General features: G+C 35.8%; 1 protein-coding gene across 1 annotated transcript in view; it reads right to left on the bottom strand.

Annotated features, from left to right (window-relative positions):
- Positions 1-17,794, bottom strand: part of LOC125828337 (uncharacterized) — a 29,810-nt gene extending 12,016 nt beyond the window's left edge. Inside the window, exons 1-13 of the mRNA XM_049507651.1 lie at positions 17,623-17,794; positions 17,444-17,544; positions 16,106-16,316; positions 10,877-10,958; positions 9,614-9,911; positions 8,667-8,769; positions 8,437-8,573; positions 6,391-6,564; positions 5,617-5,819; positions 5,385-5,528; positions 1,416-1,504; positions 981-1,128; positions 825-874 (exon numbers count right to left, since the gene is read on the bottom strand). Of these exons, the coding sequence (XP_049363608.1) occupies positions 825-874; positions 981-1,128; positions 1,416-1,504; positions 5,385-5,528; positions 5,617-5,819; positions 6,391-6,564; positions 8,437-8,573; positions 8,667-8,769; positions 9,614-9,911; positions 10,877-10,958; positions 16,106-16,316; positions 17,444-17,544; positions 17,623-17,782 (1,900 nt within the window). The 5' untranslated portion in view covers positions 17,783-17,794. The remainder of the gene's footprint in view (positions 1-824; positions 875-980; positions 1,129-1,415; positions 1,505-5,384; positions 5,529-5,616; positions 5,820-6,390; positions 6,565-8,436; positions 8,574-8,666; positions 8,770-9,613; positions 9,912-10,876; positions 10,959-16,105; positions 16,317-17,443; positions 17,545-17,622) is intronic.
- Positions 17,795-19,083: the final 1,289 nt, after the last annotated feature.

Consider the following 19,083-nt stretch of genomic DNA (forward strand, 5'->3'; position numbering starts at 1 on the left):
AAACACTATCTACCTAGAGCCTCCCAATTGCACTTTACATGTAAAAGTGATGCACACAACAGCCCATAATCATTGACTGCAAAAATACTCGAGAAAACACCCGTCCGAGGCAAGTTATTTTGGTAATGATTTAGTCAGTCAAATTTCTTATAATCTTTCTACTCAAAGTAATGATCACCTCAAATGAGCAAAATGTAGCACCAAGGCTTGCAACAAAACTTTGAATCTTTTAAGTACTTCACAGTATTCAAACTTCACTATACTGTGATGTTTATACACGAGTATAACCTTGGGGGATGCACTGGTATATAAAATCCCATCTGCAAAATGAACCCCCAAAAAGCACCTTTTTTGTTCAAAATACACAAATTACTTACATTTCCAAGACATTAAGGGAAGTATGAAAAACCATAAATATCAAGCAACCAGGAAAAAATAGCACCCAAAATAACAATTCTAAAATAGGAACTTTTCACTAAATGCACTCATTAACAAACCTGCCACCAAGAGCTTCAAGTTACTCTGTCACGATTACAAAGGTATCCATTACAAGAAGTTACTTTAAGCAGAGAACTTTTGAGGAGATAAATATCTTTTAGGCTAAAGGATACCAGCGAAAATGTGATTTCTCAATTAACTGAGTTCCTAGTTAGAATCAACTTTTTTCCTCATTTATTCTCTATGACTGTTACAGATGACCATTATCGGCCTGTGGGATTTAAATCTGATCTCAAATTTCATGATGTGGTGAACTATTTTAATATTCACTAGTTGTGCACTCCCAACCATCTCCAGAGCAGCTTAAAGGAAAAAACTGAACACACCTTCTACACCATCAGCAGCATCACATATGTCTGGGTTCTCTGAGGGTTTGCTGCACGGACAAATAAGAAGTTACATAAAGAGAGTGCAAAATTACTCCTGTTTCATGCTTCTCACTTAAACTTTTGTCATCAACAATCAAAAGTATTTCATTATACCTCAGACAGTCGAGCAGCAGGCATATAACATCAGGATTATGCTTGTAATTCTTCAATAACGCAATGAGTGTGCCACTTGCCAATGAGTGTACTCTTTCAAGTGGCGAGTAAATAAGACAAACTAGTGCAGGCAAAGTAAATGAAGGGTCTGCAGCAGTAAACAAAAAAGTCATTGAGTAGTCAGCCACTGTTGTTTGGATGCCAAACAGAAGAAGCCAGCTTAAATGCTTTCTCTATAGATGGTAGTTCCAAATTGAAATAAGGAAAAGAGAGACCTGGTCGGACATTAAACACAACAGAAGTGGGATATTCATATAAGACCAAGAAAATGAAGAAGAACTTTCCAAAAGTTATGCATCACAGTAAAGCATCTTCCATAACATACCATTGCACTACAAAGACAACTGAGCTAAAAGCCAAAAGGTGGAGCCTTACCTATTAAAGGAATCAAACTGGAAGCCTGTGTACTAATTACCATTTGTTCATCTTGGAGAAACTCCAATAGGTGGCATGATAAATGCTGCCTGCGAATTTTGCAAAGAGAAGTGCTAATTATTCTGTTAACTAAATTTGAGGAAAAAGTAAAAAGATATTCTGATATAGGAGCATTTTGCAAAAGGGACAGTAATTTTGGAATTTTTGAATAGTTGAATGTGCAGTGATTTATCTGTGCACCTACTGTTCCTTTAGGGGTTTCGTGTTGACCTCATATTCATGTACTATTCAATCAGGGAAAGCTTCCCACATCAGTTATTTCTTTCAGGAGAAAATCAGAATGATGATAATTTGAGTAAATATACCTTCTTTTGAATTACATATGGTCTATATATATATATATATATATATATAAGTTATTCAAAGGGGTTTATAATGGAGCTACTCTAATCAATTTTCCTAAGATTTTTACATGTTATTTGTGCCAACATATTGTAAGTACAGTTTCACACTTGTAAGTCCACATTAGGTCCATATATGAACTAAGAATCCGGCAATACACATGAGGACACGTATTAAGTTACATATTGCCCCACATCAGGAACATAAAGGCATTGAAAGGAGTTTATAATTGCACAGAGCTACTCCTCCCAATGCCTTGAAGCTTCCAATTAAATGTTCAGACCCGGAGAACCTTCTAAGAAGAAGGTAACAAAGTTGGGCATTGAGTATGTCGGTCCAATAGATAACTCTTCTACAAAAAGCTCTAAATAAAGTGGTCCTGTATGACTCAATCTAAGCACTTTAGCATACTCCCAACAGGTTGAAAAATCTCCCTATAAGGAGACTTCTAAATTCACCTCCCTAGTTGACTCATTGTTGCATCTCCTTTTTTTGAGCCAACACTTCGACCTAGCAGTTCAGTAAGGGTTCTCAGGTTCCTGATTTTAGCTGAGAAACTGAATATGCTAAAAGAAAAGTTAAAAGAGTGGAGTAGAAACAACAGGGGCAACTGGAAACAAAGAAAGGGTGACATTTTAAACTAGCTTTCAGCTTTGGAAGCAATCCAGGAACAAAGAGCTCTCGCAGATGATGAGGCAATGCAAAAATCAAACTTGGCTTTAGAGTTTGAAGAAGTTGCAAGAAATGAGGAGATAGCTTGGAGACAAAGATCAAGAATACAATGGTTGAAACAGGGAGACAAAAATACAAAATACTTCCATAGGATAGCTACAGCTCACAAAAGGGTAAACTCCATAGATAACTTGAAGGTGGATGATATGGAGGTGACAGATGCAGAGGAGATCAAAGAAGCTATTCAAAATTACTACAAGAACCTGTATAAGGAGGCAGAAGAGTGGAGGCCAGAATTAGTGTTACATGAAGCCACAAGGATATCTGCAGGAGAACAGGAGGAGCTACAAAGACAATTTGAAGAGGATGAAATCTTAGAAGGCATTAAATTGTGTGCTATGGAGAAGGCACCAGGGCCGGATGGATTCCCTATGTCCTTTTATTTGGCTTTCTGGGAACTTATAAAGAAGGACATCCTGAAGACTCTCCAATATTTTTATGAATATCAGAAGTTTGAGAAAAGCCTCAATGCAACATTCATAGCCTTGATCCCAAAGAAGGTTAGAGCTTCAGAGTTGAAAGATTTCAGACCTATAAGTCTCATAGGTGGAATATATAAGATTGTGACAAAGATACTGGCTGAAAGACTCAAGAAGGTGGTCAACAATTTAGTTAACAAGCATCAAATGGCATTTATAAAAGGAAGACAGATCATGGATGCAGCCCTAATTGCTAGTGAGTGTGTGGACTCAAGACTTAAAGGGGCAGAAACAGGTGTCATGTGTAAGCTAGACATAGAAAAAGCCTATGATCATGTCAACTGGAGATTCTTGTTAAATACTCTCAGTCAAATGGGCTTTGGTGAGAAATGGTTGAAATGGATTGACTTTTGCATTAAAACTGTCAAGTTCTCTGTTTCGGTGAATGGTGAACCTGTAGGTTTTTTTGGTTCTAAAAGGGGTCTTAGACAAGGTGACCCTCTGTCTCCTTTCCTGTTTATACTAGCAATGGAGGGATTTGATAGCATGATGAGGATAGCATTACAAAATAGATGGATTAAAGGGTTTGAGATAGGAAATAGCAGAGGGGAAATAATGGAGGTATGTCACCTACAATATGCAGATGACACTGTGATATTTTGTGAGCCAAAGGTTGAACAAATAGGTTACATCAGAATGATTTTGACTATTTTTTGAAGCTTCTTCTGGCTTGACAGTTAACTGGGGAAAAACCAGTTTGTTCCCGATAAAAGAGGTGCCAAATATCCAAGATCTGGCAATCATTTTATGGTGCAAAGTTGAAAATATGCCAACTACATACCTTGGTATGCCTCTGGGCAGTGAACACAAAGCAGGGGAAATTTGGGATGGAATATTAGAGAAAACTGAAAAAAGATTGGCTAGGTGGAAGGCACAGTACATATCACTAGGTGGGAGGCTCATCCTTATCAACTCTGTTGTTGATGCACTTCCTACGTATGTAATGTCTCTATTTCCCATACCTCCCAAAGTTGCGAAAAAGCTGGACAGACTTAGGAGGGATTTTCTGTGGCATGGCTGTAAAGAGGGCAAAGGATATAAACTAGTCAATTGGCAGACAACAATGCACAGTAGAGAACAAGGTGGCTTGGGCATCAGAAATCTGAGAGCACAGAACAATAGTTTATTGATGAAATGGCTCTGGAGATACAATAGGGAGGATCATGCATTATGGAGGGAGGTAATTAGACACAAGTTTGGTGAACTCAACCCTTGGTGTACCAATGTGAGCACTGATACTTATGGAGTTGGAGTTTGGAAGACCATTAGAGCTCTATGGCCCAAACTGGAAGGGAACTTGCAGAAGAGAGTTGGAGATGGGAAAAGAATAAAGTTCTGGAAGGATGCTTGGAAGAAGCAAAGCCCATTAATGGAGATTTTTCCAGACCTGTTTATTCTAAGCAACAACCCAGATGGCACCATTTATGATATGTGGAGTGCATAGGGATGGAACTTATTCTTCAGGAGATTGCTAAATGACTGGGAGATCGATAGAGTAGCCGATTTGCTAAATAGGATTGATGATTTCAATGGCACTACTGCTGAACCAGATACATTAAGATGGAAACACAATATTGATGGGCAATTCTCTGTTAAAAGGGTTTATAAAATGGAAGAAAGGGTACAGTGTAGAGGGCAACCAAAAATATGGAGAAACTTATGGAACAGTCCATCCCCAACCAAGGTAAAATGCTTTACTTGGCTGGTGGTTAAAAGAGCATGCCTGACACAAGAAGTTTTGAAGAAGAAAGGGGCCATCATAGTTTCCAGGTGCTTCTTATGCAATGAGACAAATGAAACAAACAGTCATCTATTTTTGCACTGCACCTTTACAGCACAACTTTGATCTCTATTTCTCAACATAACAAAGACAAGCTGGACTATGCCCGAGCATACTGCAGATTTGCTTAGTTGCTGGATGAAAAGAGGAGGCAGCAAAAGTCAAAAGAAGTGGTGGAGGATCATCCCACAATGCATCTGGTGGACAGTTTGGAGAGAGAGAAATGGGAGGTGTTATGAAGATAGATCCAATTCCATCCAGAAAGTTAAATGGAATTGTATAATATCTTTCTACTTTTGGTGTAAAGAAGTAGGTTTAGAGGATATAGATCAGTTTGTAGATTTATTAAGATCTCTGTAAGTATCTTGTTTTTTAGTTGCTGTTTTTTTTTTATCTAACACTTTTTGATGGTGTCCAGCATTAAGGCATGCTGAGGAATACACATTTACCAGTTTTAAAAAAAAAAGGGTTCTCAGGTTCCTATGTTGTAATTGTATTTCTTGGACATTGTATAAGGTGCTAAAAGGTGAAGCAATGTTAATAACTAAAAGCCAACGATACAAAGCAACATCATACCAGATAGGAGGAGGAAGCACGGTATCTGATTGCATAGACATATGGATAAGATCTGAAATGAAGTCAACAGCATTTCTTTTCTGTGAAACATTCCCGGAAATAAGACGCTTGAGAATTTCTCCCAAGCACTGAGTATCTGAGGATCTGGCAAAGCAACAATTGACATTTCTATTTAACCCCGAAAATACATTTGGAAAGCTTAAAACCAGTTTACATTACAATATAAACATACATGGAGCAATACTCAGCCAAAAGCTTTATAACAGCTTTTGCTGCACTGTCTCGTTCATCCAAAAGGTCTAGTAACATTGGCAGTAGAACATTAATCTGTCTAATGTCTGCAGAATGTTTAGACAAACTACTATTTGTCCTAAAGATGACAGCTTTGAAGATGCAGAGTGAACTGTCAATTACTTCATCATCCACACTATTAAGCTTCAATATACAAAAAAATAATGTAAGTTACCAGCATCAGAGAAAAAACCGTAAATTCAACCAAAAAAAAGAGAAAATTACTTATAGTAAATTCAACAACCAGAATTCAGAAATGTTTAATTCAAATACTATAACACCAGAAATATGCTAGTTCTCTGATGGTTAGTCAAGCAACTTGATGCATTTCTCCCGACCGCATAACTAAGAACCATCATCTTACTAAAGAAAGTTACTCCCTCTGTTTCACTTTATTTGTCTGGTTTTGATTTGGCACAAAGTTTAGAAAAGTAAAGAAGACTTTGACTCTTGTGGTCTTAAACTAAAAATATGTAGAATGTACCAAAATGTCCTTTAATCTTGCGGTCTTAAACATGCCATGTGGAAAGTTGAAATTAAAGAGATGCGAATAAAAAGAGGCATTCTTTTTTAAATGGACTATAATGATAAGTAAGACGTGCAAATTGAAACAGAGGGAGTACTTCACCAAAGCAATTGCTCCAGAATCTCCAAGAGATCTTAATCTTTTCACAACCAAAGGCTGCAAACTTTTATATGAGTCATGTAATTCTACCTGAGATATGATAGCTTCAGATAGCCGAGATCCATATTCCTCAATGGTAGTTTCAAACTGCTTTCCATGTAGACGGCCCAACAGAAGGGCAAGGCAATTCAGGAAAAATATGATGGTCTCTCTTCCACTTTCTTTGTTTCTAGGAGACTCTTCAGCATAATTATCTGCATAAAACTGCAAGTTTTTTTCCTTAAATCTGGAGTAAAATAGAGAGGAAGGACATAAGAAAAAGAGAATTCACATACTCTGATATATAAAAAAAAGAGCAACTAAGTCAAGAGTCAGGACACTTAAAAGGAAACTTTTATGTCATGTTTATCTTCTTTGTGTTAGTTCAAGAGTCCTTTTATCAAAGGTGATCACCAAAACAAAAGAAGCACCCATTAAGTAGGCCCAGAACAACTTATCTATGGGCATTCAAACTGTCAATTCAGTTACCAACTGGCTATTCAGCTGGTAAACTGAAATTTCTAGTTCTCCCAATACAAACCATTTAAACTAGTTCAGCTTCCAAACCGAAACTCTTTGATCATATGGTCTTTTGAAATACAGTTTTATCTCACTGAACTTTCAGAACAAATCCAAATTTTAGAACTAGTATGATGCATCAGAATTAAGTAAAAGGAAGAGTCAAACCTCAAACTTGAAAGAAAAAAAGACATTCAGATTCGATTGCAAGCAGCCCTAACCATAAATCTTCAAGCATATAGTAAAAAATCTACCTTCAGAAAGCTAAGAGCAAACCATTCAACCTCAGACTTGAAAGACAGATTCAATTGCAAGCAGTCCTAACCATAAAACTTCAAGCATATAACAAAAAATCTAACCTTCAGGAGGTCAGAGCAAACCCTCACCACCAGAATGTTATGGTTGTAGGTGTAATCACTATTTAGATGATTATGAGAGACAAAGTAAGGAAGGGAAATTCCAACTGCTAGATATTCTGGAGAGATGGAGATAGAGAGGCAAAAGTAGCGAAGTAGTGGTACTGACAGGCAAAGAGACAATGAATTTGGAGAAGACATGTCAGAGAATGAGAGTAGCTTACGGCACACATTTATGAGTTAAAACTATAGTTTGAAAAGGATGAAAAAAGTTGCTACAAAGATGGAATATATGTGACTGAGGTGGCATGACCAGGTTAAATCTTAATTCATAAATATGTTGACTACTGATGACCAAAAACCTACTTCACTACTTGGAAAAATGTCTGCTAAAATGTTGCACTAGCTTCCTTTTTTTAAAATGGACTAGTCTTGTATTTTTTGTTGAATAAATTGAGAGCTTGGAGAATCTATAAATGAATAGACTTTCCAGAAATTCAGTTTCTTCAAATACATGAATCATCACAACAACAAAAGTACTACTGAGTCAGTTTGCCAGTCTCTTGTGTTTAAACTGAGTAAAGAAGTCCTAAATGTCCCACATATTTCAGTGGCAGATTGAAGTTATACTCTAGACAAGTTTTTACAAACTGGCAACTTTGTCCTCCAAAACTATTTAAGATAGGACATCTGTAAATTAATACTCAACAATCCAAGTCTTCTAGATAAATCTATTTTTTTGAAATTAAGTCTTCTAGATAAATTTATTCATCAAGTGAATAGGACATTTTCTTTATTTTATTTTATTTTTTACAATGGTGGCGTCCGGACCAACTTACACACACCTCGACTATTACACTGAGTGTCTGCTACCTCCCACCAGCACTCGTACCTGGTAACTTTGTCCACCAAGGCTTAGATGGGAAGAAATCCCTATATTTTTTGTTTGTGTTGGGATTTGAACTCTAGTCTCCAAGGCTTCACCCACTTCATCAACTGTTAGGCCACACCGTTGGGTGTTGAATAGGCCATAATTTCAACCACTAGAATTATTTAAAACCCATTTCAACAAAAAAAAAAAAAGAAGCAACAATTTAGAACAAAAACAATGAAATGCCTATACACTAAACACTGAAATATATAAATGTTTAGGCCAAAGAGACCAAATGCAAGAGGAAAGAATGAAAGGCAAAGGACTTCATGTGGTGATAGTATAGCAAACCTGAATCCCGGATAAGTACTGCTCCAATAATTCTGTATATTGCTGAGGGAATTTGTTATCTTCCAAGTGCAACAACATGCCATAATGTTTCCAACAAGAGGAGAGAAGTAACACCCCTCTCTTCAGCATTTCTGAATCTGTCTAAAGTAATGATACATGGCGCATGATGAACAAAACAAAAGTGCTATAATAGATGATCTAGAAACTGAAAAGGATGAAAACTGTAAAACCTGCCTTGGTTTGTTCGTGAATATAATTTTCCTGCATCCCCCGCAACCACTTACAAACTCTCTCTAATGCCTTTGCATGCAAAGGCCTGCATTTTCTGCTCCACTGCATGTCAACAACTCTATATGTGAAAATTGAAGCATTTGACAAGTGGCTTTTTAGATTTCCCACTTCTCAACAAGGTCAAGAAAATAATCTATAAGAAACATTACAGCAATTACATTTATTATCTATCAAGATATCTATAATCACATCGTAGTGCGTTCTGATTTACCAGATTTAAGCAAGAAATATTTTGCACATAGAACTTTTCATCTGACCAACTATTTAGTCTGACAGAAACAGATTTTTTACTCACAGAACCTGGGTACCAACAAAAATTGACATCAATTGGTTACACCAAATTTTTTTCAAAAATATTGTAAAATACTTGACTCATAGATTACTGAGAACTGGCTGGACAGAGAAGTAGAAACCAAAATTTCGTTTTTTTAAGTTTTGGATGAACATGGAATGAGAGACGTACTTATTTGAGATTATAACTAATCCTTAATCAGAAATAGGTACACTAGAAGATGTTTTGCCAGTAAGTTTTTAATATATATATATATATATATATATATATATATATATATATATATCTCTTTCCCTCTCTCTGTCCTCCGATGTATATCTTAGCTGCATTTATTAGGCATTTGGACAATACTTGGTTGAAGTTAAAAAAGAAAAGAGCATTTGCAGTTGAATTTGGAAATGAATTTAATTGGAAAAAAGTTGAAGCTGAAATGATGGATCAAATCATAGAACATACGTTGATTTGCAAATAATATTTCAAGTTTAAGTTGAAAAAATGAAATAAAATTCATGGCCAAACTGGATAGTAAAGGATATTCAAATCTGACATCTAATGAAGTAGCACTGACTAGATAAAACAAGTTATGGAACATACAGCTGTAAGTCTCTCTACAAGAATTATGAGGTTATCCAAATGGTCCCAAAGTAGCAACTTCATTTCCATGCCTTCATAATCTGAGGATTTACTGATGTTGTTCACTTTCTTCTTAGTCGGTGTAGAAGGTAACAACATGACCGGGAGATTTCTTTCACCAGTAGCAGCTGCCTTACGCTTGTCATCTGAGCAGTTGAACACTGAATTAGTTCTTGCTAATGCCTCTGTAAGAGACAGAACTAGATCAGCAGCAGCCACTGAAAGGCGAGTTGGCAACTCAAATTCCCCCTGCACTGTGCTACAAATTTGAAAGAAGCAAACTTAGGCATGTGCCTTTGTTAAAAATGTAAAGTAGGTCAACAAAAATGCATCTGGTGGACAGTTTGGAGAGAGAGAAATGGGAGGTGTTATGAAGATAGATCCAATTCCATCCAGAAAGTTAAATGGAATTGTATAATATCTTTCTACTTTTGGTGTAAAGAAGTAGGTTTAGAGGATATAGATCAGTTTGTAGATTTATTAAGATCTCTGTAAGTATCTTGCTTTCTAGTTGCTGTTTTTTTTTTTTTATCTAACACTTTTTGATGGTGTCCAGCATGTCCTTAATGCTGAGGAATACACATTTACCAGTTTAAAAAAAAATTAAAAAAAATACTGTGTGTTTCAGAAGCACAGTCTAAGCTCCCTCAAGTGGTTGTGGAAATATAGCTTCCGACAGCAAAAGTTGAATGAAGTTACCCAGAAACAATTCAATTTTCCCCTAGTTAAAATATACATGCATTTTTCTTTATTTGGGTTTTCGAGGATAGGTATGCATTCTCAAATTATGACATTTCTCAAACAACTCAAAGTTACACAATAAGACTGCCATCCAGAATTTTTTTGTAGTTCTGCCTTATACTCCTATATATATAAAAAAAACTTTGACATGAGCTTTATATCATGCATCGACCATAAAGTTTAGAGCTAACACAAGTTTAAAAGGTATGTGAGGCACTACACTCTTTTGTTTGGTAGAAGAAAGATTTTCAAATTCAGTTTTTTTTTCCATAATCATAGTTTCTGGGCCAGCTTGCGCGCACCTAGATTAATTCATGGGGCACGCTACCTCCCATTCAGTTTTCAATAGTAGCAATGAGATTTTTTTACTTTTCTGTAAACGTTAGCAACATTGAGCAACCAGTAACAGATGAGCATCTAATAAAAAGGAAAAGAGGAAATGACAGGCAACATGAAAGGAAGAAAGAAAGGAAATACACACACCTTCCGTCATATACAATAGACACAAGATGGGACATACATGTGCAGAAAATCTTCAGAAGTGCATCGTATCTACATCGAACCCCTGTATTAAAAACAAAAAACTCTGTAAACTAAAATTAACAAGCTTAAAAATTATCTGCTCAGACAGTGGGCAACAGGTTCCAATGGACCACAGAGCAATAGGATACTCCCATTCTCCATTCCCACAGAGCAAATAAGACCTCAATGATATCCCAATTTCATTGACTTAGTTTGATCGGGTGCAGCTACGATAGAACTGATAATTGATGTAAATTTCTACTATGTGTACCCAGAAAGGGGCAATATGATAAGTTTGAAAGTTCTTACAAATAAGCGTGATTTGTCACCTTATGAAGATTTCAAGGGAGCACAAAAAGGAAAGAACTTCATTTTGAGGGAACCTGAAACATTTTGGGGTGGCCACAGAAGGAACTTCAGGTGTGTTTTGAAAGCCCCATGGGAATTGAACGAGTGTATTAGTGTAATTAAGAATAATTACACAGTTTGACTTGTTTGTCACTTTGTCTGGCCAAGTAATAATTTGGCTAGTGCTGAATTGACTGTAATTGAAGGAGTGCAATTACACTCCCAACATTCAAGGAGGGTTAAGAATTTGTGGTAATTATATTCAAAAGCTTCAGATTTCATTCCATTTATCAAACATAAATTACTTGAAACTTTGCTTATTTCTTTGTTAAACATACTCCTACTCTATTCATCAGAGGAAACATTTCATATTGAAAAATGCTTTCACATCTCATTTATATATCCTATTATCATTTTAAAAACAAAAAAGAATCTTGAATTTAAGATTACATTCACGTCAATTAGTTGAAAATTTTAAAATTGTACAACAACAATATACCCGGTGTATCTCACAAGTGGGGTCTGAGGAGGGTGGTGTGTATGCAGCCTTACCCCTACCTTACTAATTAGTTGAAAATTTTAAATTTGTAATTGAGGTACCAGGTTCATTGCTGATCTTCTGATGAACTGTACCTCAATCATGTTGTCAATCATAAACCCTTCCTTGTCATTTGCTTGAGGTACTTGGTTCATTGATACTTCTCTTCTTGATCTGCACATCATCTTCATCTTCTAGAGAACCAGTTCTTTCACCTAGGTTCTTAAGAAGTTTATAATTCAATTTGTAGCCATATATCTGTGTGGATCTTGGGTATTGTCTTTTGTAGGCTCTTCTGTCTTTCCACACTCTTCTTCCCTTCTTGTATTTAACTTTCCCTGGATTTTGACAATTTTAGAACCAGACTGTTGTCATCTCTGTGCTCAGGTCATCAGAGAACCAGGTTCCTTAGTTCTGCAGTACCTTGGAACCTGCTTCTTCCATCATATTTTTGTGGCACTCTTCATCTGCTGGTCTTCTCATCTTCAACACATGGGAGTGGGATTCTTCAAAGCTTTTATGTATCCCACACTCCCTCTTCATGAGCTTTCAGAAGGAGGAAATATTACTCTTTTCTTTGTCATGCGATAAGACCTCTACACATACTCTTGCTTCGTCCTACCTTGGTCTTCCATTTCGACTCAGAGAGGAGTTCCATTCCCTAGTTTTCTGTGTGTTTTAGGACTCTTCTATTGGTTCTTCAGAGGAGATATGATATCAGTTTTGTCAACTCTCTTGCGCCGCCCACCTCCCTTCCAAGAAAAGGTTGTACAAGCCTCCTCCCTTCCAAGAACCAGGTTCCCAGCAACAGTATACAGTATCTGGGATGACAGATCAAGGCTCCTTTGTTGTGATCCTGTGATATATCTTTGTCAAGATTCATTAATTTTTGCTCCATGGGAGTGGGATAGTTTTATTCAGAACACATCCCATAATCCTTCTGTACTAGGCTTAAGTGAGGATTTTTTTCTCCCTACTACTTGACATGTGTCTAATTCATTCACATATGTTCTAGCTTCCTCTCATTATAGCCCTTTTAACCGGATCAAATGTTGTATCTAGGAACCCAGGATGCTTGGATTGCTTTGTCCAGAAAAGGGATAGGTTGAATGCCTTCAAGTCCATCCTGATAGATTTGCATTTATTAGGGAAGGACCTAGTTCCTTTGATGCCTCTTTTACAACAAAATTGTATGTTCCTATCAATTGCTCTTAATTTGGCTATGCATGTGTCCTTGAAATGTCCATTGTTTCCACAGTTAGTGTGTAGTCGATTATATGGGATAGAGACATATATACTCTTGAGATTGTATGGGGTCTTTCTCTTTTTGTATCCAAATCCTTGTATGTGTTGCAGTGGTTTTCAAGTAGAGATATTAGTGCTTCTGAGGACCTGTTCCATCCAAGTGCTCTCTTCACTTCATTTGTAGCCCTTTCTAATTCTTCTTGAAGAACCATGTTCCTTTCATTCTCTATGGAAATTTGTTTTGACAATTCCTCGCATTTTTTCAAGATTCTCTTGAATATCTTCAACCTAATCATTCCCCTTTGTAGATGCAGCTAGGAGTTTATCTTTCTAAGCTTCTAACCCATGGTATCCTTTGCTCAGAACGATGTTCTTGAGGTACTCATTCATATTTTCCAAGTTCTCTTTACACTCTCCCAAGTTTTTGATTTCCATCTCAAGGGTGACATACGTATTCATCCAGTTTTTCTTTTCAATGTGTAGACTTTTGAAGGTATTAATGTCAATGTGAGTCACGCACTCTAGTTTTTTTCCTGGAATAGATGTGAATAACATCCTTCATTTCAGTAAAGTTTGTATCAATGTTATCATCCTCGTCTTCAGAGTCAAATTGTGCCATTACTGTCATGCTTTCTTCGAAGTCTGATTTTTCCTTGTTTGCCATGAACCGTCTATCTTTTCCCTTCTCAGCATAGGTTCTTGGGCTTTCTTCATAGTTAGATTGAAGAGTATCCCATATTTGATTTGTAGTGCTGCAAGAAAGGATTTTATCCTGTACATTGGGTCCAATACCCTATAGAAGAATCTTCCTGGCTTGGGTATCTCCCTGTATTTGTTTAATCTCCTCCTTCGCATACTACTTTACTCAGCCCTAACTCGAGCAACTTTTAAGGCTACAACTTTTTGTAGACAGACCTAAGGAACTGACTCTAGCAGCCCCTATCCCAAGGCCCAAACTAGGTAAACTGGTCATATAGCTTGCTTAACACAAAGTTTAGCCGTCTTTCTCCTTTCAATTACTTCGTAGCGTAAGCGAGCATAGAGGAACAAACAGAGCCTCTCTCAGAGCCTCTCTCGTAGCACAGTAAGGTGACGAAGTAGCTGCACTGGATAGAGGTCGCTAAGATAGTTGGTAAGAATCACTATTGCAAACCTATCAAAGCCTATGCTACTTATTTTGTCTCAAAAAAAAAAAAAAGCCTACACTACTTATTGATTATCAAAAATTCAATCCCCTGGCCCTTCCCACCTCGGACTGCCCCCTACCCTAATATAAGACAATTCCCACCCTCAAGTTAGGTACCAGAGCTAATTGCATTCGAGAAAATAGAAGATTTTAGCCTGAATCTTGGACCCAATTCATGCTTGAAAACAACAATTCTTCTTCCAATTTCATACATAAAATTGTTTATGTGAAGAAATTTGAGAAAGACAATGTAGTCAATATCTTGATCTCCTTGTGAATCTTCCAAGATGTTATGGAATATTCAAGATGCCTCCAAAGAGAATATTTAGCCCTTTTATATAGGCATGAATTAGGGTTTTAGGGTAGCCTCCAAGTAATCCTAATGGACCCTTGGGCTTGGTTTCCTCAGGCCGGACAGAGACTGGTCCTCAAGTGCAAAGGCAGAAGGGAGCTTAACTGCAAGACCCACCAGTTGAGCAGGGACGAAAGTCGGCCTTACTGATCCGACAGTGCCAAGTGGCCAATTGTTGGGCTTTTGGGGTCAAAGAATCTTAAGAACTGCCTCTCTTACTTTCATCTTTGGTTGATGAATTAAGACTGCCCCTCTATCTCAATGAAAGCCCGAGGGAATATGAAAGCTATTCACCAGATCTTAGAAACAAGGCACAAAACCCAATGATCTGAGCTCCTTTTGCTTCAACCCATGAATCTTTTTAACCATTAATCTTTGTCTTAACCAAAAGGAATTCTCTTTTTCTAGTATTATTTCCTACTATACAGGAAGAATGTTGCAAGAGGTTACTAATCATGTTATTCCTGGTCTTCCCTCATCTTCATCTTCAACGATAAAGCAGTTTAAGGAGTGCCCTTCGCACCTTACTTCTTTTAGCCTTTGTGCCCCATCCCCCAATGGTGCATTCACTCCCACCCTTAGGTATCATTTGGTAGAGTGTCTAAGAATAGGACTGAATAGGGTTTATTAGTAATGTTGGGATTAGTTATGCTTGAACTATTTCCTATCCATTATTGGTTTGGTGTATTAAGGCCAGTTCTATCTTTACCCATGCTTATTGATGTGTTAATAACTTGTGTGTTGCTAATACCATGGTTTGCTATGCATTAGTTATACACCCTATAATAGTATTATAGGGTGTATAACTAATACATGTACTAGTTATACATAGACTAAAAATCCTATCAAAAAAGGATTAAATAATACCATAACTAATACATGTATTAAATTCTCTAATACATCCTACCAAATGACCCCTAAGAGTTATTGCTTCAAGTAAATTTGCCTTGCTAATGCTAGCTTGCCCTCTATTATAACTATACAGAGGGGGGAAGAAGCACTGCTTATGGTCATTACTGTGTTAGATCAACTACTTCAATTGAGAATTCTGGTAAGTTTGATCCTCGGGTAAGGTAGCTGCCAAGGAATGAAACAAATACTTAAGGATGTTTTGAATACCACTTCTCCCCCTGAAACAATTGTAGCTTTTAATACAAGCTATTTCTTTTACACTTGAAGACAGAAACCGCTAAGAAGTCAGCTCAAACTTTTGAAGTGCACTGAGAGCATAAAGGGTCCTCGAGACATATAGTCAAAAGAAAAAACAAACAGCTACATAAGTAACAGACTTGAACCAGCGTTGCAACTTGATTAAATGTAAGCATACAGTACAACCATTACCAGCATAATTTTACAGTCAACTTAATTTGGAAATTGGCATTTGGATTTCTCTTGCAGAAAGGGTCATGAGAAATTACAGATCAGCGAAAGATGTGGATCGCATATGTATACTCCAATTTAAAATGAAAGACAAATGCTGTGGGGTTCAAACAGAAACAGAATTTAGAAAGCTCTACTTACCACGTGTAACGAGCTTGTCCATAGTAACCTCAAATTCAATAAGACTTCGTGCAAGGGTACACCAACCAAGGGATATATAACGATCCTCTTTCCTTGATAAAATGGATTTTAGATCATTTGCTAGAGCCTGGAAACTTATTTCGTCCTCAAAAAGCCAATTGAGAAGTATCATCACTTGGTTGCCATGTTTTGACCCCGTGAATCTCAATGACTGGCAAAAGTTTTATCAATGATGATTAAAAAAGCAGCAGCAGGAACAGGTAAAAATACATGTAACAGGCTTTTGAGCCCAAAAATAGAAAAGCATGAGCATATGCTAATAGTTGATGACAAATGCTAGAACATAAGCTAGGAAAAGAGAACAGGCCATTAGTTAAGAATTTAAGCTGAGCAATTTTTTATTCACCTCCATCTCCGAAGCCTTTTCCATGTACAACAAAAGTAGTTCTATGGTAACAACATTCTCTCAATAGAACAAAAAAAGTCATGTGATAAACCAAAAATGTTAAGTGGTTTTGTGGCTCACGCACATGATGCAGTGTGGATATTTCAAGCATTTCATGAATGATGTTAGTCACTCAAGACTAACTTAATGCACATGGGCACTAAAGCAGCTAACCCATCTTACATAGTCATGATGAGAAATAATATTGACCTTTAACTTCTGCAAGAAAGAGCTTCTTGCTGATTATTCACGGTAAACACTCCATTACTGTGTAGTGTGTACAAATTTGAAATTAAGTCCTAATTGAACGCTCCGTCTTCCCCTAATTTCTATAACAGTTAACTTTTTCAGAATATTCCAAAATGTTTGAAACCATTCTGTAACACCATTTCACTATTTTCAAGAATTTAAATTGAAATTTATTCAAATTTCAAAATTCCAAACTTTGATGTAATATTTTTTCTATCAAACTAACTTTTCAATTATTACTTACTTTTTCTTCAACTAACATCCATCCATTCACAAACCATCATATAGACCGGGAAGTAGGGAGTACATATACTCTTTTATCCCATAATTTTTATCATTTAGCTTTAACAAGAGTCGAGGCTGAAAATGATGGACCAATGTTAAATGCTCCAACATGGGTAGACTTTAATATGCTCAACTCTTGAAACGCTAAAGTGACAAATATGACAGGAAGATGGGAGTATTAAACTAATCAATATCAAAGAGATTCAAGTTTTTTCCCTTTTCTTAATATACAACATCCTGGGAACAGGTTCACAATAAACCCTTCATTTTATGGACTAAATTGAAGTTAAACCCTATAAAACAATTTATTAGGGAAACCTGAAAACTTCAACAAACAAAAAGAGCTGTTTGGTTCTTACATGTTGAATCATAGGAACAAGAACTTGGTCCAAATACGACTCCTTTTCAGCAGCATCCTTCACATACTTGGAAAGGAACCATAAAGACTGTACCAAAGAAACTGGCAAAAAAATATAAAAAAAAAATTCATCTGGAGAACCAAAACTCGATCAATTAGAACGTACAAGTTAGAACTTACCACCAATAGGTGCGATTTTTGGAGAAGGTTCAAGATGAGAAATGGTTTCCTGAAGCTTCTTAGGCTTACAAGTAAGCAATGTGTTCATAACACGACCCAGAGTTGCAGAAGTCATTGAATTCGACTCTGACACTTGTTGTCTTTGTTCATCTTCTTCCATTGCTAGGGTTGAATTCACAAGTGATTGGAACCCTTTGCTTGGAGAATTCAATGAGTTGTTGGACAAATTATACAGAAGCCAACGGAATGGGTGAAATAATAATAAATTGTAAAGCACTAGGGACGGGTGTTATTAATGTATATAAAATGAAACCTGAGGAGAGTTTAATGTTAATTATATTTAAATTAGTCACTCCTTTTTTATTTTTGTTCAAATGTCTCATTCTGTAAAAGTAAAAAAATACTCATATTACTAGGGACGGGGTGTTATTAATGTATATAAAATGAAACCTGAGGAGAGTTTAATGTTAATTATATTTAAATTAGTCACTCCTTTTTTATTTTTGTTCAAATGTCTCATTCTGTAAAAGTAAAAAAATACTCATATTACTAAAATCAATTCTAAAATCATACTTATTTAATGTGTATTTATTTAATTTTTCCTTCCAAATAATTTTAATCTTATTTTTGGAATTAGATTTTTTTTAATGTCATACAAATCATGTCTTACTCTTCTTCAATCGAATAAGAACCAAAAATGAAACTAACTCTTCTTTTGGTAAAAAAAAGTTATACATATCTCAAACAAATAGTAGGAACTGAGTTTCTTATTACTTAGTAATCTCTTAGGGTTTGTTTGGAAAGTCACCCTGGTTATTGGATTTGGTCTAATTTGGTGTAATTACACTATCTGACATATTTGGTTGATCATGTAATTACTTGGTCAGCATGTAATTAACAAGGGTAATTACACTCTCCACTTCACAGACAACAACTGTGAATTGCTGGTAATTACATGATGTAATAACAAGTTGATTACCTTTTTAATTTTTTTATTTCTATTTTTATTTTTTTGTTTAAATTTATTTTTATTTCTATTATTTTAAATTCTTTTTTATTTTTATTATTCTAAAATTTTATATAAAAAAAATAATAATAATATATATATATATATATATATATATATATATATATATATATTATTTATATTTCATTTCCTTCTCATTCTCAACCTTTACTTCTTGCGATTTTTCGTATTATCTATTTTATTGATTTATTCTATGTTTATTTTTTTCATTAACATAATTTGGTTAGTATTCTAGTTTTTAAATCAAAATGGAATTCATTGTTGAATAAGGTTATAGGTTTACGTTTTCCTTTTCTTTTAAATCATATTTATGTACATTATGTTGAAATTTGACATAAGAGTATTATATTATTATTTTTCTTTTGAATCTAAAACTTATGTTATATTTTCAGTTTCATTTGTTTTAGTAGTGGTGATTTGATATTTCACATTGC

Source organism: Solanum verrucosum, unplaced genomic scaffold, assembly GCF_900185275.1.
Source record: "Solanum verrucosum unplaced genomic scaffold, falcon-dt-bn FXZP01000048.1, whole genome shotgun sequence".
Lineage (NCBI taxonomy): Eukaryota > Viridiplantae > Streptophyta > Magnoliopsida > Solanales > Solanaceae > Solanum > Solanum verrucosum.